Source organism: Gopherus evgoodei, chromosome 1, assembly GCF_007399415.2.
Source record: "Gopherus evgoodei ecotype Sinaloan lineage chromosome 1, rGopEvg1_v1.p, whole genome shotgun sequence".
Classification (NCBI taxonomy): Eukaryota; Metazoa; Chordata; order Testudines; family Testudinidae; genus Gopherus; species Gopherus evgoodei.
The window spans coordinates 211,286,224-211,308,579 of record NC_044322.1 but is presented as its reverse complement, the minus strand read 5'-3'; the positions used below and the strand labels follow the sequence as shown (position 1 = coordinate 211,308,579).

Sequence of the window (22,356 nt, the reverse complement as noted above, 5' to 3'; positions counted from 1 at the left end):
GAGGTTCCACTCACTCAGCTGGCAACAGGCTGAGTGGGACTAAATTTAACGAAATAGGAAAACAGGAGCAACTAATGACAAAGTGCAAGAACCTAGAGAGCTTCCTGAAGCACGGTGATAGTTTTTATTTAAATGGACTTGAACTGTGCCAAGAATTGAGTACACTGTCCTCAATGTTGCCATATGCAAAATCAATGCTGAACATTGTACAGTTTATTCATATCAGCAAACTTGTTGATATATATATCCTGTAATGTGTACATTGCCCCTCGTATTCTACTGACAATTTCTGTAACAGTAGCATCAGGAGAACAGAGTTTCTCAAAACTAAAGCTCATTAAAAACTACCTCCGCTCTACAATGAATCAGGAATGCTTGACTGGTCTTGCTATTCTTGCAATCGAACAAGACATCACTTTGTCTTTGTCATATGGTGACATTATTACTGATTTTGCCTCCTAAAAAGCCAGAAAGATTGCTTTGAATTAAAAACAAATCCTTGTTTCAATACCTCTTCATAGAAATTTCCAATAAAATGTTGACAAATTAGAAAAATTATATTATTTGCATCATTCTGTCAAATCAGAATTTTTTCTATAGTACCACTTCTTTAGTGCTAGTCCATCAGCATTACAGTGTGCTTAATTAAGTTAAACTGGTTTTAATAACATGCATGTGGCAAGTTTTCCAATACTGTAAGCTTATGTTTGTGTTGCTAGGAGCAAGACAGGCACAGGGGCACCAGTTTAATAATCTCACCTAGTGCACCATAAATCCTAAGAATGGCCCTGCCTGTGGTCCTGTGGAATGAGATTATAAGAGTGATTCTTTGGCACTCTTAGCTGTCTCACTCCAGCCAGGATATGGTGATTTCATGTTGTCGTAGCAGTCAGTGCCTGTTTCATATGATTTATATTATTTTGCCTATGTATTTGTAACAAGCTTTTTCATTAGTTAGCTTTTTTCAGAGACATCTTTGGAATTTTTGAGTCTCCTAGAGGGGAGAAATCTATACTAACATTCACTTTTTGGAGAAAAGAAAATTACTGTATTTGTCTGCAATTCTTCTTTTCAGAAGGTAGTAATAAGAGATCCTCCCCCTACCAGCCACCCAGCTTCCCCCCAGAGATCATGATGCTTTATGTTTTATTCTTGTTTAACTTCACTTTTCACTTGAAAACTGACAGCTGGAGGAAAGTACTGACTGTTAAACCTCAGCAGCAGGTAGTAATGCCTGGCACTTTTATCCAAGGAAGTCAAAGTTCAGACAGCTGCAGCAGCACAGGAGCCAGCAAACAGAGCTGTAAAGAGGGGAGTTTCAGTGGGAGTTCTGTTGGAGGAGCAGGTTTGTGTAGTTTGTAGTGTGTGGATTGTATTGTGTAGTGTTTGTAGTGTGTGGATTGTATTGTGTAGTGTTTGTAGTGTGTGGATTGTAGTGTGTGTGTGTGTGGAGGCTGCTAGGGGCAGTGTGCTGGGAGAGCAGCAGAGCCCTGATTAGGGGGCCGGACTTACCTGATTAGGGGTCCTATATAAGTAGCCAGCCAGTCAGGCAGCAGCACAGGAGCCAGCAAACAGAGCTGTAAACAGAGGAGTTTCAGTGGGAGTTTCCAGGGGGAGGTTGCAGGGGAGACTAAGACAGAGGAACCAACAAGCAAGTCAAGAGATAGGGTGGTGGTCTGGTGCCTGCTGGGGGCTTGTGTTGTGTTGACTACCAGGCGTCAGGTGGGAAGGCCATGACTGATACAGAGGCAGCAGTGAAAGACACAATGAGGATGACTGGATGTGGAAGCTGCGGCATGTATATGATCCTGGAGGGGGTGCCTGAAAAGAGCTTTGTCTGCATGAAGTGCCGCCTGATAGAGCTGATGGAAGAGAAGATCCGAGGACTGGAGATGCAGGTGCAAACTCTGGTTGAGTTCAGAAGGGGGTTTGAGCAGACGATGGAGCACAGACACGAGGGGGCTGAAGGGATAAGATCAGATGTGCAGATGGAAGCAGAACCAAAGAATTCAGAGGAGAGACTGCTGGGTGAGGAAAGTAGACGGTGGAAGCATGTGACTAAGAGAACCAGGCAGAGGAAAAGACGGGCCAGTGAAGGAGATATAGAACTCAGGAACAGGTTTGCAGAGTTGGAAAATGAAGAAGGGGCACAGCAGGTGGTCGCTGAAGGAGAGAGGGCAAGGAAAAAGAGAAGAGCTGATGGTCCTGCAAGAGGAGAGGAGGAGTCAATGGAGGCAACACCAAATATAAGCCCCAGGAGGATTGCAAGGGGGAATAGGAATCGAGAGAACTTGCAGCTGGTGGGTGCGGGAGATAGACCAGAAAAGCACACTGTCACCAGGAAAAGGCAGGTCTACGTGATTGGGGACTCCTTACTGAGAAGAATAGACAGGCCTGTGACTAGAGCTGATCGGGAGAACAGAAGGGTGTGCTGTATGCCGGGTGCTAAGATACAGGATGTGGACCTGAGGCTGAAAAGGATACTAGCGGGAGCGGGGAAGAATCCGTTGATTGTCCTTCATGTGGGAACGAATGATACGGCTAGATACTCTCTGGAATGTATCAAGGGAGACTATGCCAGACTGGAGAAGACACTTAAGGAAATCAAGGCTCAGGTGATCTTCAGTGGGATTCTGACAGTTCCTAGAGAAGGGTGACAAAGGTGTGACAAGATTATGGCGATCAACAGAAGGCTCAGGCAGTGGTGCTATAAGGAGGGCTTTGGGATGTACGGTCATTGGGAAGCATTTACGGACAGAAGACTGTTCTCTCGGGATGGACTTCACCTGAGCAAGGAGGGAAATAGACTTCTAGGATGGAGGCTCGCCGACCTGATTAAGAGAGCTTTAAACTAGAAATTTGGGGGAGATGGTTGGGAGATGTTCAGGAGATCTCCACGCTGGAATTTAACCTTGAGAGGGAAGTAAACAAAGTAAGAGGGGATACAGCCATGGACAGAAGAATTGGCATAAGGAGGAATGGTAGTGTAGATAACAGACTAACAGGTGATATTGGTGGTAGAATGTCCATGCCTAACAGGGTACAGAATGTGAGTGAAGCCAAACGGCAAAAATTAAGATGTCTGTACACTAATGCGAGGAGCCTAGGGAACAAAATGGAGGAACTAGAGCTACTGGTGCAGGAAGTGAAACCAGATATTATAGGGATAACAGAAACGTGGTGGAATTGTAGTCATGACTGGAGTACAGGTTTTGAAGGCTATGTGCTGTTTAGGAAAGATAGAAATAAAGGCAAAGGTGGTGGAGTAGCATTGTACATCAATGAGGAGGTTAACTGTAAAGAAATAAGAAGTGATGGAAGGGACAAGACAGAGTCTGTCTGGGCAAAAATCACACTGGGAAAGAAAGCTACTAGAGCCTCCCCTGAGATAGTGCTTAGGGTGTGCTACAGACTGCCGGGATCTGATTTGGAGATGGATAGAGACCTCTTTAATGTTTTTAAGGAAGTAAACACTAATGGGAAATGTGTGATCATGGGAGACTTTAACTTCCCAGATATAGACTGGAGTACAAGTGCTAGCAAGAATAGCAGGGCTCAGATTTTTCTGGATGTGATAGCTGATGGATTTCTTCACCAAGTAGTTGAAGAACCGACAAGAGGGGATGCCATTTTAGACTTGGTTTTGGTGAGCACTGAGGACCTCATAGAAGAAATGGTTGTAGGGGACAACCTTGTTCGAGTGATCATGAGCTAATTCAGTTCAAACTAGATGGAAGGATAAACAAAAATAGATCTGGGACTAGGGTTTTTTATTTCAAAAGGCTAACTTTAAAGAATTAAGGAAATTAGTTAGGTAAGTGGATTGGACTGAAGAACTTGTGGATCTAAATGCAGGAAGAGGCCTGGAATTACGTTAGTCTGCAGCTGCAGAAACTATCGGAAGCCTGCATCCCAAGAAAGGGGAAAAAAACCATAGGCAGGAGTTGTAGACCAAGCTGAATGAGCAAGCATCTCAGAGAGGTGATTAAGAAAAAGCAGAAAGCCTACAAGGAGTGGAAGAAGGGTGGGATTAGCAAGGAAAGCTATCTTAGTGAGGTCAGAACATGTAGGGATAAAGTGAGAAAGGCTAAAGGCCAAGTAGAGTTGAACCTTGCAAAGGGAATTAAAACCAATAGTAAAAGGTTCTATAGCCATATAAATAAGAAGAAAACAAAGAAAGAAGAAGTGGAACCGCTACACACTGAGGATGGAAAGGAGGTTAAGGATAACCTAGGCATGGCCCAATATCTAAATAAGTACTTTAATAAGGCTAATGGGGAGCTTAGGGGTAATGGAAGGATGACAAACGGGAATGAGGATATGGAGGTGGATATTACCACATCTGAGGTAGAAGCCATACTTGAACAGCTTAATGGGACAAAATCGGAGGGCCCGGACAATCTTCATCCGAGACTATTAAAGGAACTGGCGCATGAAATTGCAAGCCCGTTAGCGAGAATTTTTAATGAATTGGTAAACTCAGGGGTTGTACTGTACGACTGGAGAATTGCTAACGTAGTTCCTATCTTTAAGAAAGGGCGAAAGAGTGATCCGAGTAACTATAGGCCTGTTAGTTTGACATCTGTAGTATGTACGGTCTTGGAAAAAATTTTGAAGGAGAAAGTAGTTAAGGACATTGAGGCCAATGGTAATTGGGACAAAGTACAACATGGTTTTACTAAAGGTAGATCGTGCCAAACCAATCTGATCTCCTTCTTTGAGAAGGTGACAGACTATTTAGACAAAGGAAATGCAGTAGACCTAATTTACCTCGATTTCAGTAAGGCATTTGACACGGTACCACGTGCGGAATTATTAGTCAAATTGGAAAAGATGGGGATCAATATGAAAATTGAAAGGTGGATAAGGAACTGGTTAAAGGGGAGACTACAACGGGTCGTACTGAAGGGTGAACTGTCAGGCTGGAAGGAGGTTACTAGTGGAGTTCCTCAAGGATCGGTTCTGGGACCAATCTTATTTAACCTTTTTATTACCGACCTTGGCACAAAAAGCGGGAATGTGCTAATAAAGTTCGTGGATGACACAAAGCTGGGGTGTATTGCTAACACTGAGAAGGACCGGGATAGCATACAGGAAGATCTGGACGACCTTGTAAACTGGAGTAATAGTAATAGGATGAAACTGAATAGTGAAAAGTGCAAGGTCATGCACTTAGGGATTAATAATAAGAACTTTAGATATAGATTGGGGATGCATCATTTGGAAGCAACAGAGGAGGAGAAGGACCTTGGGGTATTGGTAGATCACAAGATGACTATGAGCTGCCAATGTGATATGGCTGTTAAAAAAGCTAATGCGGTTTTAGGATGCATCAGGCGAGGTATTTCCAGCAAAGATAAGGAGGTGTTAGTACCGTTATATAAGTCGCTGGTGAGACCCCACCTGGAATACTGTGTGCAGTTCTGGTCTCCCACGTTTAAGAAGGATGAATTCAAACTGGAACAGGTTCAGAGACGGGCTACTAGGATGATCTGAGGAATGGAAAACCTGTCCTTATGAAAGGAGACTCAAAGAGCTTGGCTTGTTTAGTCTAGCCAAAAGAAGGCTGAGGGGGGATATGCTTGCTTTTTATAAATATATCAGAGGGATTAATATTAGGGAGGGAGAGGAATTATTTAAGCCTAGTACCAATGTAGATACAAGAATGAATGGCTATAAACTGGACACTAGGAAGTTTAGTCTTGAAATTAGACAAAGGTTTCTAACCATTAGAGGAGTGAAGTTCTGGAACAGCCTTCCAAGAGGAGTAGTGGGGGCAAAAGACATATCTGGCTTTAAGATTAAGCTTGATAAGTTTATGGAAGGGATGGTATGATGGGAGAGCCTAATTTGGCAATTGATCTTTGATTATCGCCAGATAAGTATGCCCAGTGGTTGGTGATGGGATGTTGGATGGGATGGGATCTGAGTTACTGCAGAGAATTCTTTTCTGACTGCTGGCTGGTGAGTCTTGCCCACATGCTCGGGGTTTAGCTGATCGCCATATTTGGGGTCGGGAGGGAATTTTCCTCCAGGGCAGATTGGCAGAGGCCCTGGAAGTTTTTCGCCTTCCCCTGCAGCGTGGGGCATGGGTCACTTGCTGGTGGATTCTCTGCAGCTTGAGGTCTTCAAACCACAATTTGAAGACTTCAATAACTCAGGCATAGGTTAGGGGTTTGTTACAGAAGTGGATGGGTAGGGTTCTGTAGCCTGCTTTGTGCAGGGGGTCGGACTAGATGATCACATTGGTCCATTCTGACCTTAGAATCTATGAATCTATGTAATAATAACCATAATAATAATGAGAAGAAGAATGCTTAGCATTCATATGGTGCTTTACGCTTGAAAATGCTCTACAGACGTTAACTAACTCTTACAATATGCCTAAAACTAAAGAAGTATCATTAGCCTCGTTTTATTATTATTTTCCACACATCCAGAAATGTGCTAGTGCCTAATGACTTTCTAGAGATCTTTCCCCAAGGTTATACAACCAGTCAGTGACAGAGCCAGGAATAGAAAGTCCCCGATTTCTAATTGTCTTCTGCCACCCCAAGGTAACACTCTCCGACTGTTGAGGGTGTGTAATAGTGTAGTAATCAGAGCTGTGAGAGTTGTCTGATTCCCATGATGGGAACATGGACTTAAATGCCAGGGTGTGTAACAGTGACCCCTGTCTGAGAATAAGGATTACAGGTAAATAGTTTTGTTGGGAACAATAAGTCTCTTTATGGAGTACAGTGAAGTGCCTTTAAAGTCATTCAAACTCCAAAAATGCACTGGTATAACCAGGGAAGGACAATGGTCCCAACTTTGTAAAGATATCACCTATAATCTTGCTACTTTCTTTTTTTTTCTACCTGAGGCGCCAATGGTCTGGCTAACCCACGAGATTTCTTAGTGCCAGTTGCCTGGTATGAAGATCGCCAAGTAGCAGGTGACTACACAGTGATCAGCAAGTACCAGGGCAAATTGTTTTCAGCCCAACAGGTAAGGAAATCAGAGGCCTTTTCACAAAGACTGGATCACACTGAAGCTCTATTAGTTATAATAAGTGCACATTGTAGGACATACTATTTACCAGCATGGCAAATAACTTTGGGGACCAATCCTTCTCCCGCTGAAGTCAGTGGCCAAACTCCCATTGAGTTAAATGAAAGCAGGATTGAGCCTGTTGTTTGTTGGCACATTAAAATGTTCTCCATCCATAGTAAATGTTTCTTAAAGAATTGTTTGACGCTGAAGTTAGTGATTCTTTACTTCTAGATGATGATTTTTACCTCACTGCTTCCAAATGGTATTCAGTGGCCTATGTGAAAAGACAGGAGTGTGTTTTTGTGGGAGGCCATTGATCTAATTTCTAGTAGGCAGGTGTTCCCATCACAAAAAATTGCCATTACTACTATTTCCTTATGGGTGATGTCAGCAGTGAAGCCAAGGAGTAAATGGGCCTTGGACACCGAACTACCCTCTCATCACTAGAAACGGAGCAGGACTGAGGCCCATTGGCAGGGTATGGTGAGGTGCAACGTGCCCTGCCACTGCCCAGGCAATACCTGTTCTATGGATCACAGGGGGCTTCGGTCTCCAGGCTGTCAATTGGGCACCATTTACTAACACTGAATGCTTTTTGAATTACAGAGCAGTGCCCTGTATGTTAGCAGCATGTCGGAGAGCACTGGGCATAATCCTCTGCTGCCTTTGTTCTTGATTTGATAGGATTTCTCCCCATTCAATGTGGTGGCCTGGCATGGGAACTACACACCATACAAATATAATCTGGATAACTTTATGGTCATCAATTCTGTTGCATTTGACCACGCGGTAAGTTCTAAGGCTGTCAATACAGGCATGTATGAGGTGGAGCAATTAAATTGGCACCTATGAAATCTAAAGCCATTGGGAGTTGTGGGTGCTCAACACCACAGAAAAATTAGGTCTCATATTAGGAGCCTAAATAAAGATTTAGGAGCATAACTGGGGTACCTAAGTTTGAAAATTTTGACCTAACTTCTCCAGTGCCACACAATGTGTCAGTGGCAGAGATGGAAATAGAACCTGGGACACTCCTGTTGCCCAGTCTCCTGCAACACACTACCTCGCCTCTTCATCTCAGTCTTCTGCTTGCCACACCACAAGGCCAAAGTCTAATTCAGCTTGAAACAAATGTCTGTAAGTCCTTGGAGTTGGGACCTAATCCGGCTGTGGTGTAAATAGCAGTGTAAGATGCACAGCAGGTAACTGGTGAATTAGAAAACGGATGTCAGTGGCGAGTCTGTGTAGCTTGCACCACATTGGCATCTCAAGCACCTGTGACTTTCAGTCTCCTTGAGAACAGCTGGGAAAGCACTGAACAGGGCTGTGCAAGGCAAGACAGTTCTCAGACAGAGTGGGCCCAATTCTCTAGTCCATTACACTTGTTTTACGTTGGGTGAAACTGGTGTAACAGGGAGGGAACTCAGACCTTACATCAGGGAATCTTACACCCTTCTGATTGTTGCTTTTCCTGTTATATCTTGAGTAGGTGAAGGGGGGAATATAGGATACAGTCCTTTTGCACAGCTGCTAAATAGATCGGACTTAGTCTAGTTTATCACTTACTCCTGAATTTGACTGACTTACACCAGGCATGTTGGTGACAGCACTGTGTGTCCCTGCTATGTTTGGACCACAGCTATCTTTCAATAATATTATATAGTTATTATTAATTACTATTATTGCTGTTGTAGGAGCACTTGGAGTCCACAACCAAGTTGAACTCCATTGTACTAGGCCCTATATGAACATATAAAAAATGCCAGTCCCAGTGCCAAAGAGCTTGCACTCTAAGAGGGCTGGTCTACACGGGGGGGGGGGGGAAATTGATCTAAGATACTTCGACTTCAGCTACACGATTCACGTAGCTGAAGTTGCGTATCTTAGATCGAGTTACCTACCATCCTCATGACGCAGGATCGACATCCGCGGCTCCCCCTGTCAACTCCGCTACCACCGTTTGCATTCCTGGAGTTCCAGAGTCGACAGGAGCTCGTTCAGGGATCGATATATCGCGTCTAGATGAGACAGGATATATTGATCCCCGAGAAATCGATTGCTACCCACCGATACGGCCGGTAGTGAAGACATACCCAGAGACAAGACATAACAGGTGGCTGAGACAAAGAAGCAGGCGAGGGTGGGGAAAGCACTACTGCTTTTTACACTGGGCCCAATTCAGTTCTGGTGTAAAGGGGCACAGGTGGTGCAGATGCTTACCCATTGCTGACTGTGGCCCAGTTTGCTAGACATTGCTTTACACCATGGCCCAATGAGGGAACTCAGCGCCTACAAGAAGAACTGACAGTTGGAGCTGATGTCCACTGTGCAAGTCAGAGAAGAGAATTTTCTGCCTCAAATTCTCATTCTGATTCACCTCTCGTAGTTAGAAAATGACTCTGCCAAGTGTTTCCTTTGAGTCCCCTGAGCCCAGGGCTGTAACTGTATTTGAAGAATTGGCAGCTTTCACTGTAATAGTTTATACTGCTTATGAAAAGTAACAAAAGCCAAAATCAATGCAAGCGGCTTCTTTTATAACAAACCAGCCCAGTGAAATATTTGTTTTCATTAGACTATCTCTTCTGCATGTGAGAATGAAGAATTTCTAGTTAGGCAGCCAACAGAAAGCATTGCTCAGATTCCAGTTAAATATGCCATGGGAAAGGATGATCTTGTGATGAAAGCCCAGGGAATCCAACTGGAATCCAGTCCCAGTTAGGCTACCGAACCACCATGTGGCCTGAGGGAAGTCACAATCTCTCTGTGCCTCGATTTCCTCACTTGTAAAAAGGAGGAACGTAATCATTTCCCACCTCATGAGGGGCTGGAAGGATAAGTTGCTAGTCCATTGGATATTCTTGTCTTCAGTAAACTTCACAGAAAGGGTTGAGGAGGAGTTGTGGAGTCAAGACTTCTGGTCTCTGTCATTGCCTTACTGTGCAGTCTTGAACAAATCACTCTTCTTCCCCATCTGTTAAAGGGGATGATAGTGCTGAATCACCAGGATTTTATTGATTTGTGACTGTAAAATGTTCTTCAGACTAAAACTAGGTAAGGACAAAGTGCTGTTTTGTTACCACAGACAAGTATAGTTCTCAATATACTGAGCCCCCCGCTGCCCTTTCAGCACAATCTTCATCCAGCCCCCACCAACCAGAGGCCATGCTCACTTGCAGGCTGCATCCCCAAGTCTCTAGATTGATGCCCCACCCCAGCTCTCATCAGCCCATAAATCCTCCCTGCACACACATTCCTGGCAAATGCTGCGCTGGGCACTGTGTATAATTCTATCAGATCTGGTGTTGGTGAGTTCTCTCCATTTCTGCTTCCTCCTCACTCAGTTTCACTCTTTTTTCAGCTGGTCTGTAGTGAGGGGAATCATAGCAATGTAGGGCTGGAAAGGGCCTTGAGAAGTAATTAAGTCCAACCCCTTTCACTGAGGTGGGACTAATTAAATCTAGACCATCCCTGACATGTGTTTGTCCAACCTGTTCTTAAAAACCTCCAATGACAGGGATTACACAGCCTCCCTGGGAAGCCTGTTCCAGTGCTTACCTATCCTTACAGTTAGGAAGCTTTTCCTAATATCTAACCTAAATCTGCCTTGCTGCAGATTAAGCCATGGAGACATTAAGTCCATTAAGACATGGAGAACAACTGATCACCATCCTCTTTATAACAGCCTTGAACATATTTGAAGACTATTATCGGGTCCCCCTCATTCTTCTTCTCTCAAGACTAAACGTGCCCAGTTTTTTTAACCTTTCCTTACAGGTCAGGTTTGCTAAACTTTTGATCACTTTTATTGTTCTCTGGCCTCTCTCCAATTTGTGCACGTCTTTTCTAAAGTGCAGCGCCCAGAATTGGACACAGTACTTCAGTTGAGGCCTCACCAGTGTTTAGTAGAGAGGACAGTTACCTTCCGTATCTTACATATAACACTACGGGTAATACACCCCAGAATGATATTAGCCTTTTTTGCAACTGCATCACATTGTTGGTTCATATTCAATTTGTGCTCCACTATAAACCCCAGATCCTTTTCAGCAGTACGACCACCTGGCCAGCTTTTCCTCATTTTGTAGTTGTGCATTTGATTTTTCCTTCCTAGAGTGCAGTACTTTGCATTGTCTTTCTTCATTTTCATCTTGTTTATTTCAGACCAATTCTCTAAATTTGTCAGGATAGTTTTGAATTCCAATCCTGTCCTCTAAAGTGCTTACAAGTCCCTTCCCCTCAGCTTGGTGTTATCTGCAAATTTTATAAGTATACTTTCCTTTCTGTTATCTAAATTGTTAATGAAAATATTGAATAGTACAGGTCCCAGAACTGACCTCTGCAGGGACCCCCTAAATACGCCCTTCCAATTTGACAGCGAATCATTGATAACTACTCTGAATGTAGTCTTCCAACCAGCTGTGCACCCACTGTAACACTGCCTGCAGTGGCTCAAAAGCGTGAGTATCAACATCATAGAAGACTGTTAGGAACTAGGCCTCAAATTGGTTGTGAGTTCTATACTTAGATTTCCAAACCAGTTATAAAGTGTAAACTGCTCAGTCACTATAACAACGTTAACATGGAGTCACAGACTGTCCCTGGGCTATTCCAATCTATCTCACCACTCAAATAGATGGTCCCTTACACAAAGAATCACAGCAATATTTAGGTTACTCCCAGTCCCCAGGGACCAGTCACTTACTCTAGATTAATTGCACCATAGATCTCACACTAATGACAACACTTGTAGCCAATCCTATAATAAACTATTTAAACATTTATGAACTAGGAAAAGAAAACCAGAGAGTTATTTATAAGGTTAAATCAAGTAAACATAGATACCCAAATGAGTTCCTATCTTAAGTTTCAAAAGGTGATAGAAGCTTCTATATTCAGCAAACTCTGTATGTCTTTTAGGGCTAACCCAGGCTAAGCAGGTGGGGATCTCATGCTTATGCCTAGAAACCTTGCCCCCCAGAGTCCAATCAGCATAATCAGTTCCTTCTTGTTAGAGGTTTTATCCCTCTCCTGTAATGTGCTCTGAGCTACCAACTCAGCAGATGGGAGGAATCCACTTGCATGATTCATCTGCATGGGCAGGAGGGCAGAACAACAAAAGTCTTTTGTTGACAGTATATAGGGAAATTCCATTTCCAGCATTCCACAATAGTCCATCTGGTATCGATGGACCTTTCCTGGTGGGAAGGCCGTAATACCTTCTGTTGAAGATCAACTCTTCATACTAGTTAATGTCTCTCTCCTATCTGGTGATTTAGACAGGTACAGAGGCTCACAATACAGTTGTTCAAATACTACCTTATGCTATGGAATACAGATGTTGTAAGTGAGATCAGTGCATATGGCAACTCACAAGCATTAAAAAAAATAAATTAATGGATATATCCATCTCCTAGAACTGGAAGGGATGTTGAAAAGTCATTGAGTCCTGCCCCCTGCCTTCACTAGCAGGATAAAGTACTGATTTTGCCCTAGATCCCTAAATGGCCCCCTGAAGGACTGAACTTATAACCCTGGGTTTAGCAAGCAAGCAAGCAAGCCAATGCTCAAACCACTGAGCTATCCCTCCCCCCAAATAATTCAATGAAGTCTACACACTAAACACATTCTTATAGTTCTAATGCCTATTTTAACAGTACTAACACACAGGTGAGCCAAACTGATTCCAGCTATGTATTGGTCAATGTTCAGTTGAGACATGGGGACCTTGTCGTGAGCTGGCACATGGCCTGCCAGTGTCACGTTCATCTTATAGTAATTTCATCTAGACCACATCATTAGTTTGCTAATGAGAATGTCACGAGACACTTTATCAAAAGCCTTACTAAAATCAAGACATATCACATCTACAGCTTCCCCCATCCACTAGACCATTAACCCTGACAAAGAAGGAAATTAGGATGGTTTGGCATGATTTGTTCTTGAAAAATCCATGGTGCCTATTACTTAAACTCTATTATCCTATAAGTGCTTACAAATTGATTGTTTAATAATTTGTTCAGGTATCTTTCCAGGCATTGAAATTAAGCTGACTAGTCTATAATTTCCTACGTCATCTTTGTTCCCCTTTTTAAAGATTATTACTATGTTTGTCCTCCTCTGGGACCTCAACTGTCCTCAAGGAAGTCTCAAAGATAATCGCTAACAGTGCCAGGATTGCTTCAGCCAATTCATTAAGTAACCCTCGGATGAATTTAATCAGATCGTGCCAACTTGAATACATCTAATGTATCTAAATATTTTTTAACTTGTCTTTTCTCTATTTTGGCTTACATTTCTTCCTTCTGGTTGTTGTTATTGTATTGAGTATCTGATCACTATTAACCTTTTTAGTGAAGACTGAAGCAAAACAGGCATTAAACACTTCAAGCTTCTTGATGTCATCAGTTATTAGCTCTCTTTCCCTCCAAGTAGAGGACCTACACTTTCCTTCATCTTTCTCTTGCTCCTAATGTACTCAAAGAACCTCTTCTTATTGCCTTTTATGTCCTCTGCTAAATGTAACCCATTTTGGCCCTTAGCCTTTCTGATGTTGTCCCTAACATGTTTGTGCTATTCTTTTGTTTTCATCCTTAGCAATTCATCCATGTTCCCACTTTTTGTAGGATTTCTTTTTGATTTTCAGATCATTAAAGAGTTCCTGATGGAGCCATATTGGCCTCTTTATTATTCTTCCTATCTTTTCTTCACATCGGGATAGTTTGTAGTTGTGTCTTTAATATTGTCTCATTGAGAAACTTACTAATTCTTCTTTCCCTGAGATTTTCTTCCCATGGGACATTACTTGCCAGTTCTCTGAGTCTGTTAAAGTCTGGGTTTTTTTTAAGTCCATTTATCCTTATTCTACTGCGATCACTCCTTCCTTTCCTTATCATTTCTAATCTATCATTTCATGAACACTTTCACCCAAATTGCCTTCCACCTTCAGATTCACAACCAACGTCTCCCTGTTGCTCAGAATCGAGTCTAAAATGGCTGTTCCCCTGGTTACTTTCTCCACCTTCTGAAATAAAAAGTTGTCCCCAATACATTCTGAGAACTTATTGGAAATGTGTTTTGCCATATTAGGGTCACTTGGGAGAAAGGAGAGGAGCAGAGCTATATGGTCTCCCTTGAAGCCAGCATCTCCTGCGGAATGAGGAAGTGCTGCAGCATTCTGGGCTCAGAACAGCCCCTCTTCCTCTCTGCAGTCAGTGCTGCAGCCATCTGAGGGACTCGGTAGGACTCAGACAAGATGGTGGAAGGTCAGGGGTGGCAGAGTGCTTGTCATGGGAGAGACAAGAATTGGAGCTCTTCTAGGCCAGCCAAATAAGGAAGCAGCCTATCCCTTCTCCTTCCTCCTATGCCCAGAATGGGATCCGGAGCATGAGAGGACTCGTGCCAGCCAAGAAATCCCACTCGCCCTCCAAACCACTTCTAAAATGCAGGTGATGAAAGTGTTTCAGAGGGTCAGAGACTGAATTGGCAGGTGTGGCTCACAGGATGCAGCTGAACTGACAGGGCTGAACTTAGCCATGTTTTCTGATTTGCCATCCTGTTTGGTTTTTTTCTATAGGACCCGTCTATTTTCACTGTCTTGACAGCCAAGTCAACCCGACCTGGAGTGGCACTTGCTGACTTTGTCATCTTCCCACCCCGATGGGGGGTAGCAAACAACACCTTCCGGCCACCTTATTACCACAGTATGTCTGCCCTTACTCAGTTACACTTGAGAAGCGGGTCTGGGGCAATGGGGGGTATCAAACAAGCCATGCTTCCTGTTCTCCACAGGAGCCACAAGGAGAAAGATGGCTTTGCCTGCATCCTCTCACTCAGCTAACGTGGGCCACTTGCAGCCAGCCAGTCTTTCTTGGGGCAGAAACCAAAGGAAAGCTGTCCCCATTTACAGCAGCTGAGGGCAACTGTACAGGAGGTGACATGGCTTGTGGTTACACACGTACATTTATTTGTGTTAGAGAAGCACCTAGTGACCCCACCAAGGTTGGGTCCCCATTGTACTGGCACTGTGCAAATGCCTAGTAAGGGTATGTCTGCATTGCAAGCGAAGGTGTGAGTGTAGCATGGGAAGGAAGACCCACACTAGCTTTAATCTAGGTAGAGCAGGTAACATTAGTAGTTAGTTGTGAAGATACGGTGGCCTGGGCTTCAGTGCAAGCTAGCTGCCTTAGTACAGCCCCATGGGGGACCATGGATATGTATTCAGGTTGCTAGCCTACACCGGAATCTGTGCCTCCCTATCTTCCCAAATATTTTTAGCTGTGCTACCTAAATTAAAGCAAGCATGGGTGTACCTCCCCAAGCTATGATTGCATGTTAATTTGCAGTGTAGACATACCCTATAAATAGTCCCTGCCCGCCAATGCTTCCCTCGCACCGAGGAAGAGAGACAAAGGGTGGGAGAAAGCATTTTATAGATGGGGAATTGAAGCATTGAGTGGTTAAGTGACTTGCTCAAGATCACACCAGAAATCTGTGTCAGAACTGGCACTGGACCCTAGATGATCTGAGCTCCTCTCCAGTGCCATAACCACAAAGCCATCTTTCTTCACTGCTTCATGTGTATCTAGTTGGAAAGTGGTGCTGTTGTTACCCCAGCAATATCTGGGGCGCTTACAGGTAGAGATTTGGAACCAGTGTCCTTCTCAGTCCTGTTCCTAGTGGCAGGTGACTACATCATGGAAGAAATATAATCCTCCACCACCATCACTGTTGGCTCCTTGTTGGCTGGCCCTGGACAGGGGCCAACGACTGAATGCACCATAGAGATTCATTTACTGCCAACCCCAAGCAGTTCTCCTTTGTAGACATGGAGGAAACACCTTGCTAGGAAAGAGTGTGGGGAAAGCCTGGCTTTGCTGCCCGTGCTGTGCCTATAAATAAGAAGCCTTGGTTTCCAGAGATGTCACTGCCACACCTATGATAGCACTAAAGTCACTTTAAAAAGAGTCAGACATTTATTGTGTTCATCTTAAAACATTTGTGTAATAATTTCTCCACCCTCCCACTCCCACCGTTACTTGGATTTAGTTCTGAAGGACACCTGGGGGATTTTTGTTATAAAAACTCAGCCCCCTGACAGCACAACGGGCAGTTGTGCATCCATCTGACTAAATCCCAGAGGAAAGTCCTTGGCTTATTCTCCTGCTCTCATTTCAAATTATGAAAGAAAGGGAAAACAGCTAGCCACCGATTATGCCAGGTCACTGAGAGTGTGTTTGTGAAACACTAATTTCATATTTATAGGATTGTTTTTCACCTGTGGAATGATAGGGTCTAATGTGGCTCTCTGAACACATTATATTTGCTTAGGAAGGGCCCAGTCTTGCAAAATGCTGAACATCTTCAAATCCCATTGAAATCTGTGGTGCTCAGCACCACTGTGGAGGGATAATGGGTTTAAGCAGTTCTTTCTCATACATTTTACATGGGATCTAGCCTTTTACCTGCAGAACTATTGTTGTCAGTTCTTGAGTCCTGTCAGAAACCTGTATTCAGAGAACATGAAGGCTGCACAGTTAGGTACTCAGATCCTGAAGTGGCAAAGTTACGATTTCCCACACAGCCTTAACTTTCCCCTATGTATGAATGCATATAGAGGCTTTTACTATATGGGCTGTTTCTCTGTCTTTGAAGGTATTTATAATGACCCTCATCCCTGTAGTATCCAAATGTTTGAGAATCGTGAATGTATTTGTGTTCCCAATACCCTACTCAGGGAGGGAAGTGCTGTTTTTCCCATTTTACAGATAGGGCACTGAGGCACAGGGTGGCATAAGTGACTTGCCTACGGTCACATAAGTCATCTGTGGATGAGCCAAGAATTGAACCTGGGTTATTCCAAGTCCCAAACCAGTGTCCTAACTTCTAGGCCAGACTTCCTATGATATATTTTACAGCCTTAGCTCCACCTGTGTAACATCTTACACTTCTGTGTAATACCCTGTGCCTCCTAAATGCAGTCCCTGAGCCATTTATATGAAAAATTCTCAGTAAACCATTCATACACATGATACTGCAGATTAAGAATGAGTAGTAGTGAACATCTGCTTGCAGATATAGGCTACCTATATTTTTGCAAAAGTAGTTTTGAAATTAAATGCTTCATCCCCTGAATTGCACTGAAGGGTGCGCTGCTGACTCAAATGGAAATGTAAAGAACACAGCTACTGCCATATGGCTTGATCTTACAAAAATGTGTAGCCACGCATAATATCAGCTACACTGAGTAGACCCATTAAAGTCAAATCTACTGAGGTGAGTGGGTACTACAAGTGGCAGTTGTTTGCAGAATTGGGACTAAAATACATATTTTAGAGAGACAAGAACATATCTTAATGAAAAGTCAAGAGCCAAATTCAGCAACCTTTACACAAATGGGGATCTTATTCCATAACAGCTTACTGCATTGCTTTCAGTGGGACTAGTGCTAATCATGAGTATCGGTGGCAAAATTTGGCCCATAACCATGAGAGAGAGATTGGACTTTTATGACCAAGAAGATAAAGTGAGTATAAAAGAATGAAAGAATATCACAAGATGTTAGAGTACACAGGTGGCTCAGAGCTTGTACAAAAATGTGTAGCAATATGACCTAGTGCATAAGGCACTGGAGTGGGCATCAGCAGGTCTGGGTTCTGTTCCTGACTCTGTCACTGCCCTACTTTGTGGCCTCAGGCAAGTTACTTCAGATCTCTTTGTCTCAGTTGCCCCATCTCCAAAAGAGTGATACTAATCTTGCCCCCCCCCTTTATAAAGTGCTTTGCAACCTATAAACACAATAGTAGTTTTATAGGTTTCTGTACACACACTTTTAGTACCAATATAATTAAAACAGTGCAACCCCCTAGTGTGGACGCAGTGATACTGGTTTAAAGGTGCTTATATTGGTATGCAGTATGAACTCCTTACATACTGGCGTACCTGCATCCAGCTGAGCAGGTTGTACTGCTTTGACTATATTGGTTTCTGAATCCATATAAATGTAGTGGTACAAAACCTGCATGTAGAGTAGCCATAAGAGCCCTACATACTGGATCACCAACACTACATCGAGCATCACTCCTGCAGTTGCTTGGAGGTAACGGATCCAAATACTGAGCTAGTCCAGCCCTACTTAGTTTGTGATCTTCAAGGCAATGATTGCCACTCCGCGATGACTGCAAACGGTATTGCGTTGTAACAGCGACTGTGTCTCCACTTCTATAGGGAACTGTATGAGCGAGTTCATGGGGCTGATCAAAGGGCGCTATGAAGCGAAGGAAGAAGGGTTCCAGCCAGGAGGGGGCAGCCTACACAGCATGATGACACCCCATGGGCCAGATGCTGAGTGTTTTGAGAAGGCAAGCAAAGCCAGGCTAGAGCCCGAGAGAGTTGCAGAAGGGACCATGGTAAGAGCTCTACAGAGCAAGTAAAATGACTGCCTAGCCAGGTAAAAGCTCTAGCAGCAGCACAACGTGCTAACAGCATGGGTCTCAGAAATGCAGCTCAGACCCTTGCTGTCCCGGTTGGAAATGTGTCTAGGATGAGATTTGAAGTGCTGAACACCCAAAATTGGAGCTGGATTTTAGGTGCTCAGCTCCCCCATTGTGACACAACATGGTGAGCTCTTTTGATAATCTGGCCACTTAAAGGGGGAGCTGAGCTGAGCTGAGCTTTTTTGGAAATTCTGGCCTCATCTTTTGGGGATAAAAGCACGCTCCCCTCCACCCCCAGTTCCTCAGACCAACCAATGACTCGCTCTAGAAAATGGTCCCCCAGCAGGCCCTGTCCCAGGATTTCTTGGATGGTCTTGATTTCCCAGGATATTCCCAGGTTCTAAAATCCCTTTTGGGACCTGCCTAACACCAGCATTGCAATGGTACATCTCAATGGGCATTATGGACAGTTTTAGTGGTCTTAGCTGGAAGCTTTCTCCCCTTGACTGAGCAGGTAGGAGTTATGCTAGGCTGGCCTCAGCTGGGAACCTCCCCAAACTGAGAAGCTAGGAGCTAGAGTCTGGCCAACACTAGACCTTCGGTGTATTTTCTGTGTATACCTAATAAAGCATGATCAGTGTGTGTGTATTCCCTCCTCTCCTTCCTGCCCTAATGTACTTGCTGTGGTTCCCAACAGGCCTTCATGTTCGAGTCCTCCTTCAGCATGGCTGTTACCACATGGGGCCTCAAGACCTCCAACTGTCTAGAAAAGACCTACTACAAGTGCTGGGAACAGCTGAAAAGCCATTTTAATCCCAGCTGCAAGTAAACAGAAGTGAGCTGCTTGTGCACTCCCAGGCCAGTCACACTGATGAGAAACAATCAGTGATACCTACAAGGGCAAGGGATGGTAAAGGAACAAACATCCCTCCGTACAGCGAGTGCTGTTGCACTGCAGCCATTTCAACAGGGACTGATTAAATGAATTACTCTTGCAAACCTGCGTATCTAGCCTTGAACCGCACCACAGTTCTGAGCTTTCAAGTATCCAATTGAAGTGTAAGAGCTGCAGTGCCCATGCCATGGGGCTCCCCCAGCAGGTGGGGTGGGGTGAAATTTGTGCCTTGTACTGAAGTGAGATAGTGGTTGACTTCCTTTCGGGACACTCATGAAAATATGACACATCTTTCACAAGGGGATGCTCAGGAGCAACAATTTATTAAACAATACTCCAGGAATGATCTTCCACTGAGAGGGTAAGAAAAATAGGAGTCAGAAGAACCAGCCAGGTCTGGTCTTAAATCCAGCAGACCTACTGCCAATCAAGGGAAGGAAGGTTACCCTTCCAGTGACACACAGCCCAATCTTCAGCACCTACTAACACTTTATCATTTCCCAGCAACTTCTGTCTGGGTTTGCCAATACTAAGAATGGGATCCACAAAGCAACCTAGGCATGTAAATCTCAGTTCTAGGCATCCCTGTGCTGCACAAAACTCTTTGGCTGCTGTTGAATCCTGTAGATGCCTAAACTCACTCAGTGCCTGAATTTTTGCAGGCAAAGTTCCACAGGCACATAAGTTTCTGCCACTGGGCCCATACACTGCTGCCTCTCTCTAGGCATCCAGGTGTTTCTCTTGCCCAAGCCTCAGAGCAATTCATGAATTGGAGGAGGGATAAGTGTTTGGCTACCTAAATTGCATGCAGGGTGTGATCAGGGTAGGCATGCTCAGAGGCTGCCTAACTCCACACAAAATGGGGGGGGGGGGAGGGGAGGGGAAGAAGAGTTCCCTTAGCCTAGTGGTTAGGGTACTCACCCAGAATATGGGACACCCCAGATTCAAGCCCTCCCCCCCTTTATTGGATAAGTTTTTTTAACATGCAGTGAATGCGTTACAACCCTTACTCCTCATTGCTTTGTGAAGACCTTATATCAGCTTAGCTTGATTCTTCACCAATTATTATAGCACATTCAGACCAAATGAGTGCCCCCACAAGAGGTTGTATCCATTTAACTAAATCTGTTTCTAAACCAATTTACATAGGAAAATTGTACTGATTTAACTAGACAAGGCCTTATTTGTTAAGTACACTAGAGCAAGAGGAGAGCTCAGGGCACATACCTGGGATTGAAGCAGTTGCACAAGCCCCCTTGTCAGCAATAATTTACACGCCTTACTTTGAGAAGAGGGGCATAAGCATATCAGAACTTATTTGCCAGAAGAGGGAAGGAGCAATGTAAATGGGTTAGTGCACACAGCACAGGATTTGGCATCAGGACACCTAAGGTGTTTTTTTGTTTAGTCTCTGCCAACAATGGGCTTGACCCTGTACAAGATGTTTGGCTAGAATATGTTTTGCACATGCAGAGTATTATTATGTAATATCCACCATGCAGCACTTGTGCTAAAATAGAAAACTCAGAAGAGGCCGTTTACCAACAATCAGTCTGCCACAGGGATTCAATTCACTGAACTGGCCCAGGGTGCAGCTAAGGGCTTGTCTACAGATGGATTTGTTCCAAATTAATTTTGAAAGTGGATTAAGCCAGGAACAAGGCACTCTTGTTCTCAAATGAGTGTCCACACATGGCATTGTTCAGGAATCGCTATTGTACTTTAAATTCACACCCTCCCTTAATCAACATTAACTTTCAAGCATAGATACACCCTAAACCAAAATGCTCTAGGGACTGAAAGAAAAGTTTTTGTTTTCTCATTGGTGGGATAACCCATGAGAGCCATAGACTATTTGCCTGCTTGAAACTCTCCTGCTATAGGCACATGTCTATAGCTGACACTGGGAGTTATGTGCAAATTATGCACCCAACAAGGGTTTTTACACTTGCTCACTCTCCTCCCCAAATTTCTGATTGGAAATATTACCTTTTCTAAGAAATATCTCCACCTGAACCACAGCCAGGCAACAACTCAGCTCTGGAAGCACAACGTGCTCCTCACAAGGAACTGAAAAGGCAGCCTGGAGAACTCTGAAAATAATGAGAAAGAAGAAACAGGCCAGACTAGCTCCCAGCACCAAACTCCAGTTCATGGAGAGTAACCTCATTCCCTTTGAGCTACGCAGAGAAAGGCTAAGGCATGTGTATTCACAAACCAATTGGAAATGCTCCCTATTCTTCTGCAACCCCTACTGAACAATTTGTACAAAACAAACAAATACAGCTGCAAGGGAGAATTTACATGTGTGGCAACTCAAGGCCCAATTAGCTGAGGAAACTGGTCCTGAGAGATCATATCAGTTTGTGGCAGCAGGTGGTGGTCCATTTAGCATGCTCAGACTAGCACTGTGGGCAATTATTTCATTCCCTAAATACCACTTTCTTCATGCATTCATGCCTTTCCTTTTACTGACCCACAGCTGTATTTTGTGTATGTCATTTGAGAGGGTGAATCTGTTGTAGAAACTGTTTTGGAAAGAGAATAATCTGCATTTGCTTGATTTAACCTAACTGGAGAACGTAGGAGGGAGCTGGGTGAGAGAGAATAAACTAAGGAGCAGATCAGAGACAGGCTACAGCTCTGCATAGCTGCTGAAGGAGCTCCAGTGCCTGCTAATCGGTGAGGACGAGCACAGATTTCACCTATGTCAAAATGAGAAATACAAATCTCAGAAGAGCAGGGTTTTGAGGCATGAATGCTATGTAACAGGAGCAGGAAAGGGAGAGAAGTCAAAATCAGCATGTTCAGCCACTTCTGGCAAAGGAGACTGCGAGGGACTTGCTCTCTTTCTTCCTTATGTTGCAGGAAGCAGCACCAGTGTGTTCTTGCTTGTGTTTTACCTTAGTAATATCAAGAACATCATGTCTGGTCTCACTGCAGGGCCTCTTAGAGGTCTCAAGTGGATTGGGAGAATTTTCACCTTTTAGATGA

At 43.9% G+C, this 22,356-nt stretch overlaps 1 protein-coding gene across 1 annotated transcript in view; it reads left to right on the top strand.

Annotated features, from left to right (window-relative positions):
- Nucleotides 1–19,459, top strand: part of HGD (homogentisate 1,2-dioxygenase) — a 65,557-nt gene extending 46,098 nt beyond the window's left edge. Inside the window, exons 11-15 of the mRNA XM_030534291.1 lie at nucleotides 6,866–6,990; nucleotides 7,720–7,824; nucleotides 14,609–14,735; nucleotides 18,259–18,440; nucleotides 19,165–19,459. Coding sequence (XP_030390151.1) covers nucleotides 6,866–6,990; nucleotides 7,720–7,824; nucleotides 14,609–14,735; nucleotides 18,259–18,440; nucleotides 19,165–19,296 — 671 coding nt within the window. The 3' untranslated portion in view covers nucleotides 19,297–19,459. The remainder of the gene's footprint in view (nucleotides 1–6,865; nucleotides 6,991–7,719; nucleotides 7,825–14,608; nucleotides 14,736–18,258; nucleotides 18,441–19,164) is intronic.
- The last annotated feature ends 2,897 nt before the right edge of the window (nucleotides 19,460–22,356 follow it).